Genomic DNA, 6,971 nt, shown 5'->3' with positions numbered 1-6,971 from the left:
CGTGCCGGCCAGGAGGTGGCACTGCAGCGCAACCGACCCCGGAGTGAGCACCGGGCACCGGGCACCGGGCACAGGGCACCGGGTACTGAGCACTGGGCACCGGGCGCCAAGCACGGGGTACCGGGTATCAGGTACCAAGCACCAGGCACCAGGAACAGGGCCTGGGGTACCGGGCACCGAGCACGGGGTACCGGGCACAGGGCACCGGCACCGGGTTCAGGGCACTGGGCACAGGGCGCGGGGTACCGAGCACCGGGCACTGGAGACGGGGTACAGAACACCGGGCAGGGGGACCCGAGCACTTGGCTCTGGGATGGGCAGCACTGAGCACTACAGCGGGCAGCACCGAGCACCGGGCACCGTGTGTGCAGCACTGGGCACTGAGCACTGGGACGGGCAGCACCGGGCCCCGGTGTGCAGCACGGAGCCCTGGGATGGGCAGTGCCAAGCCCCGGTGTGCAGCACGGAGCCCCGGGATGGGCAGTGCCAAGCCCCGGAGCAGGGCGGGTGTAAGGCCCCAGGCGGGGCCGGGACTGGCGGCGCGGAGCAGCCCACGGCAGCCTGTGCGTGCTGGCTCATTTATTTCCAGGTTCACACGTCGCTGCTGGCAGTGGCCAAGGCCTGGGACCCGGCTCCAGGAGACAGGGACTGCGGTGAAACAGGATAGGGAAACATCTACGATGCTTTTCTCTTCATGTGCTTGAAGAGGAAGAAGAGGAGCGCCCCAAGGAGCCCCTTCTCCAGCAGGATACCCATCCACAGGAGGAGGAGGAGGCAGGATAGAAGGTTCGTACCTGCAGTGGGGACAGAGGATGTGAGCGACCAGGGCTCGGGGAGAGGCATCCCAACACCCCGCAGGGAGCCTTTCCTGGGACTGCGAGCTTCCTCAGGGGGTGACACCACACAGCCACCCTGGCAGGCACCCCATCCCCGCAGCTCTGACGCACTCTTATTCATCTGGAACTCGTTGCTCAATCCCCCTTGGGTCGGGTTGGAGATCCACAGGACGGCTGAGTAGGTGGCAGGGGCCTGGGCATCGTGCACCACCATGCAGGTGATCGTGGACCCGTTCTTCTCCTCCGTCGCTTGCACCTCCACCCGGCTTCTCAGCTCAAACAAGCCCCGGGACACCTCCAGTGGCCCGGAGAGGTTCTGCCCCTTTATCCTAATCCCATTCTCCAGCCAGGAAATGGACACTTTAGCTGGGTAAAACTCCTTCAGGAGGCAGGTGAAGGCCACGGTCTTGTTCACCTCAACGGGGCTCGGCTCAGCGCGCACTTCGACGCTGGGGGGAACTGGGAAGAGAGGCAGAGCTCGGTGTTTGCTGTGCCCGGCTCTGCTGCCCACAGGGTGTCCTCCTCCCAGGGACCCCAGCCCCACAGAGCAGGACCCCCCATGTGAGCCCCCAGCCCTCACCTCTCAGGACCCTGCTGAGCTGGAAGCTCCCTCGCAGCGGGGCCGGCAGCGTGGAGTGCGACACCTCACAGGTGAGCTGCGAGCGGGCATCGTCCTTCTGCAGGGTCACCTGTGCTGTGCTGGACATGTTGTAGGTTTTCATCCTCCACTCAGTGACCTGGGGCGGCTGAGCCCCCATGGGGTTCTTGTTCTTGAACCATTTCACCTCAATCTTCTCAGGAAAGAACCCTCCAGTCGTGCAGGTGAAAGGCACCGACTCCTCCGGCCTCGCTCTCTGCTGAGGTCCGGACACGAGCGGGGGGCTGGGTTTGGCTGTGGGGAGAAGCACGGGGCCATCAGACCAGGCTCTGCCCCTGCCCAGCCCCGGGCCTGCCTGGAGCAGAGTCTCACACAAGGGCACGGCGATGGCCCATGGCATCCTCTCCTGGACCAGCCCTGAGCCCCTTCCCCATCCCTGCTCTAGCTGAGCAGAGCCCGCTGGGTGGTTCCCATCAGGAGCTGCTCCAGGAGCCCCACTCACCTTGCACGGACACCTCGGTGCCATCACCACGCTTAAACACCTCATCAGCACCAGTGATCCCCCTGACAAACTTCACACAGTAGTAGGTGCCCATGTCCTCAGGCTGAACGTTCCTGATGTGGATGGTGAAGTTTGTGTCAGACCCAGGCACTGCCATCGTCACACGGGAGGAGGGATCCTTGTTATTGGGGTCATAGACAGTCTTGTTCCCACTGCCCCAGCCCTTCAGCCACATCACAGGACCTGGTCCAGCAACTCCAGACGTGATGCAGTTCAGGGTGAGCGTCTCCCCCGCTGTCACCGCCACCTTGGGCTGGGGCTGCTGCAGAGTGAAGTCCTGACCTGCCTGGGCATCCACACCTGGGCACAGAGACAGGTTTGGAATTGACAATGGGCCCCAGGGCCGTGGAACAGCACGAGGCATCATCAGATCCCCCTGAGCCTGGAGCAGGGACAGAGAGACATTCCTGTCCCCTGTCCCCCAGGCTGCTGGGGACTGCAGGATGAGGAGAGGCCAGACCCTTCCTGGAGTAAACTGAATTTCATCTGGAGATAGAAGCAAGCTGGAAGGGAGGCAGTGAGACGAGATCCCTGGGTACCCACGCGCACAGGGAAGCTCTGCCAGGCCTGCAGGGTGGGAAAGCGTGCATGGGAAATGTGATGGGGCTGTGCAGGGCCCACTTACCCGGTTCTCTGCAGAGCAGGAGCAGCATCAGGCACATGAGAGGCAGTTCCTGTGCCACCAGAACCATGGGTATTCCACGCTCTGCTCCCCGATGGCCGGGCTTTGCTCAGCTGGATTCGGCTCCCTGGGACTCTGCTGCACTGGGCTCAGCTGACTCAGCTGGACTGAGCTTATCTTAGCAGGGTGCTGGTCTCTTACCCAGCAAAGGGGAAGGAAAAGAGGCACCACCAGCCCAGTTCCTCCATGCAATCACATCCCATTTGCTTCTCAAGGCCTACACCATCCCCTGTCACAGCGCTGGTCCATAATGGCAATGTCCACCCCATTTTCCCCTCAGATGTGTGCCACAGCCACAGCCACGGGCACAGGCAGCAAGAGGGACCCCGGATCCAGCACGATCCCCCACACATGGCCAGCCTGTGGCTCAGCAGCCTGGGGTGCCAAGGGGACGCCCAAACTTTGGGAAGGAAAAGGGGAAGCGGGACAGGAAGTTGAAGAGAGCGGGTGGTTAACGCTTTGGTGTCTGCCCGGGGCGGGCGAGAGCCGGCAGAGCAGCCGGGCATCACCCCTGGCGGGCATCACCCTGCCGGGACCCCTCCGGGCATCACCCCCGGCGGGCATCACTCCCGGGACCCCTCCGGGCATCGCTCCCGGGCCACCCGGCACCCAGCGGCTGCTCCGGGCTCGGGACAGGGGGCGGCTTTGCGTCCTCCCCGCTTCGGTGAGGGGCAGGAGCAGCGGAGCTTCGGGATGCGGGACGCTCGGTGTATCCCGGGCACTGCTCTGCACCACCGACCCGTGGGAGAGCCCATCCCGCACCCCGATCCTGCTGGGAAGGGGGATCGCCGGATCCAGCAGGCTCCCCACACATGGCCAGCCTGTGGCTCAGCAGCTGGGGGTGCCAAGGGGACACTTCCTGTTCCGCTTCCCCTTTTCCTTCCCAAAGTTTGGGCAGAACCCATGGCCGCGGCAGCAGCTCCGTTCCTGTCCGGGCAGCGAAGCCCCGTCCTGCGGCAGCTCTCGGGGGAGTCGGAATGGGGCACCCCAGAGCCCCCCGGAGCTCCCCTGCCCCGTCTGCCCCATAAACACGAGTGGGCGGCAAAGATAACACCGGGCGGGGTGAAGGGTGGTCCTTCCCCAGCACCTTTTGGGAGTCAAACCGTGCCCAAACCGTGCTGGCAGAGCACCCCCGCCCCGGGGTTGGGCACAGCCGGGTTGAGCCCTGCCGAGCCGCTGCCATACGTGTGGGGACTGTGGGCAGGAGAGGTTTGGGGATCGGATGGGGTTTTGGGGAGCAGGAGGGATTTTGGGACAAGAAGAGGTCTGGAGGCTGTACTGGGCTCCAGGGCTGCCCATCCCTTCCTGGAACTCTGGTTCCTGGCTGTGAACCCCAGTTCCCAGATCCGCAGAGTGATCCTGGCTGGTATGGAGCAGAGCCAGGGTGTTAATGTTTAACAGCACTCAGGAATTTTTCCTGCCAGGAGTTCCCCTTGGCTCCCTCTGCACCTCTCTGGCCTCCAGGCAGCTGCAGCACCTCCTGCAAATGACAGAACAGGATGCAGATTTATCATAGAATCGCAGAACTGTTTGGGTTGCAAAACCCCTCTGAAATTCTCGTGTCCAACCCTTAACCCAGCTCTGCAAAGGTCACCAACTGCCACGTCTACATGTCATTTAAATCCCTCCAGGGGTGGTGACTCCACCACTGCCGTGGGCAGCCTGCTCTTTTTTCAGATTTGCCCCTTGTTCCTTTTGAACTGGTTTTTGAAGGGTTTCCTCCCTCCCAGTGCCTGCATGTTGTCTCTGCCACATCCCAGGATATCTCTCAGCTGCAAATTGGGGGACACTGGGACTTCTCTGCCTGTGAGGCTGCCCTTGCCTCGCCCCATCGCTCATCCCTGAACCCTCCTGTCTCTGTGCCCAGGTGTGGATGCCCAGGCAGGTCAGGGCTTCACTCTGCAGCAGCCCCAGCCCAAGGTGTCAGTGGCAGTGGGGGAGACACTCATCCTGAACTGCATCACATCTGGAGTTGCTGGAGCAGGTCCTGTGATGTGGCTGAAGGGCTGGGGCAGTGGGAACAAGACTGTCTATGACCAGAACAATGAGGATCCCTCCTCCCATGTGATGAGAGCAGTGCCTGGGTCTGACACAGACTTCACCATCCACATCAGGAACGTTCAGCCTGAGGACATGGGCACCTACTACTGTGTGAAGTTTGTCAAGGGGATCACTGGTGCTGATGAGGTGTTTAAGCGTGGTGATGGCACCGAGGTGTCCGTGCAAGGTGAGTGGGGCTCCTGACGGGACATCTCTCCCAGGGAGCCCATCCCACCCTGCCCACAGCCCCCATCCTGCCCACAGCCAGGTCCTGCTCTGCACCACACCCACCACCCTCTCCTGCTCTGCCTCTGTCTCCACAGAGGCAGCCCTGGTTCCTGGAATGGTGGCTGCAGCTGTAGTGCTCTGCTTCCTCCTGCTCCTCGGCCTCTTCGTGGCCCTTTGCATGTACAGGAGGAAGCGCCAAGGTGGGGTGGGCAGCCCCTGCCCAGCCAGGACAGTGGCCATGGGCAGCCTCTCATCTGTCCCTCTGCAGTGCTGTGCAGGGACCCCCAGCACCCCCAGGTTTGTACTCGGCACCTCTTCTGCACCCTTAAATGATCAAACTGCCTTATCCACCTGCTTTATCTTGGCTTCCTTTCTTGTCTGGAGCTGTAACTTTCCCCAGAAAAGGTCCTTTGCTTACAGGTGCACTGTTCTGTTGGTTCTTTCTGCGTTTCATGGAAACTTCATGGTAGGGAGCACCCGGTACCAGGGAGCTCCTGCAGCCCCTCACCGTGTGTCTGAGCCCTGCCCAGACGTGCAGTCAGCCCTTTGTCCCTCTTTGCCTTCAACAGGGGCATCCTGCTGACATTCAGGAGGGGATTTGGGGGCTGTGCTGGGTGGGGAAAGGACCCAGCTTCCTTTAGTTCTGATGCCCATCCTTGTCCTTCCCCCTACAGTGAAGTCCTGGATGCAGAGAGCTCCCACCTGCCCAGCCAGGTAGGAGTGAGCTGTGAGTATGGGGAAGGACATCCCGTGGTGGTGCCCTGACTTGCAGCAGCCCTGCAAGACTCTGGGGGCAGGGGGGACCTTGGGTGGGCAGCAGCTGCCTGCATGTGGTCCCTGCACCCCCTGCACCATGGCACCACCTCTGCAGCTGTGGCATCCCCAGCCTGGCTTGAACCTGGTTCTTGTCCTGTGCAGGGCCACGAGGTGGTCTCAGTGATCCTTGTGGGTCACTTCCAACTCTCAACACTCTGATTTAGGGTTATTTTTGCGAGACTTTCCTTGTGGCAGCATTCCCCATTTGTGTGCACTTTTGCAGCAGAGCAGCAAGGAGGAGAACAACATCCACTACGCCGACCTGCAGCCCCTGCCCCCGGCCCCACGGCGTGGCAGGAGCCTGGGCACAGCCCCCACAGAGTATGCCAGCCTCAGGGTAGCTGCCAAGTGACACCTGGCACTGCTGCCTGCACGGCCAGGCAGTGTCAGGGTGGCAGAAGGGACGTTTCTGCAGGGCACCATAAAGAAGAAGTGGAGCTGTTTGCATGGCGCGCCCTGATCTCAGCTCGGCACGCCATGCTCACCATGTTTGCATCTCAGGGGAGCTCTCCTGGGACCTGGAAGCTTTCTCAACCACAGGATCAGACCACGAGGCCAAGCACCTCTGCCTTGTGCAAGCTGTTTTGTGCTGATAACACCAGGAGGATCTCACACACACCTATGTCCACCAGCATGGGCCTCCACCAGCCCTTTCCTGGCCCACAGGTCCATAATTTGTGTCATCTTCTCACCAGCCTCATTAAAGCCATCAAACAGCCTTCTGTCCAGTCCTGCTGTGCTCAGAGCAAGAGCAATAGTGCCAGTCCTGCGGGGTCCTGGGGGGATGTGTGCCACCCCTGTGCTACTGCCAAGCCCCTTGGTCAGCTCCCAACTCCCACCTGCCCCAGGCAGGGAACCTGCCCAGTCCCACAAAACCTGCAGCTCCTGGCAAGGCAGCAGGAGGCTCTCAGGAACAGCTCCTGGTGCTGCTGCTCCAGGCTGAGGCCCAGCCCTCACCCACCTTCCCCTGCCCTCCTCAAGGGGCTCCTGATGCTGTTAAAGCCAGGGAAGCTGGTACCACTGGCCCTTCTGCCCCTTCCCCTGGTCCATGCACATCTTCAGCTCCAGTCCCAGCCAGTCCATGCACATCTGCTCCTGCACATCCCCTGCTTTGTGCCCACATGGTTGGTGGTGCCCACCTCCAGGGGAAGCAGGCCAGGGGCAGGAAGCCAGAGGGGCGAGGTGGCCATGGCAGGAAGCTGCAGGTCA

At 61.9% G+C, this 6,971-nt stretch overlaps 2 protein-coding genes across 4 annotated transcripts; one reads left to right on the top strand and one right to left on the bottom strand.

The window, feature by feature from the left end:
* Positions 1-649: 649 nt before the first annotated feature.
* LOC102035972 (tyrosine-protein phosphatase non-receptor type substrate 1-like) lies at positions 650-2,746 on the bottom strand. Its single transcript, XM_031057946.1, has 5 exons — positions 2,622-2,746; positions 1,937-2,296; positions 1,417-1,728; positions 948-1,295; positions 650-794 (listed from the first exon to the last, which is right to left on the bottom strand). The coding sequence occupies exons 1-5, from the start codon at positions 2,686-2,688 to the stop codon at positions 676-678; spliced, it is 1,206 nt and encodes a 401-aa protein (XP_030913806.1). The 5' UTR covers positions 2,689-2,746; the 3' UTR covers positions 650-675.
* Positions 2,747-3,550: 804 nt separating this feature from the next.
* LOC102035795 (signal-regulatory protein beta-1-like) lies at positions 3,551-6,480 on the top strand. 3 transcript variants are annotated; one of them, XM_031057944.1, is made up of 5 exons: positions 3,551-3,645; positions 4,546-4,905; positions 5,042-5,243; positions 5,621-5,660; positions 5,989-6,480. In XM_031057944.1, exons 1-5 carry the CDS (start codon positions 3,582-3,584, stop codon positions 6,112-6,114), a joined length of 792 nt encoding a protein of 263 aa, XP_030913804.1. In that variant the 5' UTR covers positions 3,551-3,581; the 3' UTR covers positions 6,115-6,480. The 3 variants fall into 3 exon arrangements, with proteins under 3 accessions (XP_030913804.1, XP_030913803.1, XP_030913805.1); XM_031057943.1 differs by having other exon boundaries at positions 5,986-6,480; XM_031057945.1 differs by lacking the exon at positions 5,989-6,480 and adding an exon at positions 5,865-5,965 and having other exon boundaries at positions 5,621-5,673.
* Positions 6,481-6,971: the final 491 nt, after the last annotated feature.

The sequence above is a fragment of the Geospiza fortis genome, unplaced genomic scaffold, assembly GCF_000277835.1.
Source record: "Geospiza fortis unplaced genomic scaffold, GeoFor_1.0 scaffold188, whole genome shotgun sequence".
Lineage (NCBI taxonomy): Eukaryota > Metazoa > Chordata > Aves > Passeriformes > Thraupidae > Geospiza > Geospiza fortis.
The sequence above is the reverse complement of the archived record's forward strand: the minus strand, read 5'-3'. Positions and strand labels throughout refer to the sequence as shown.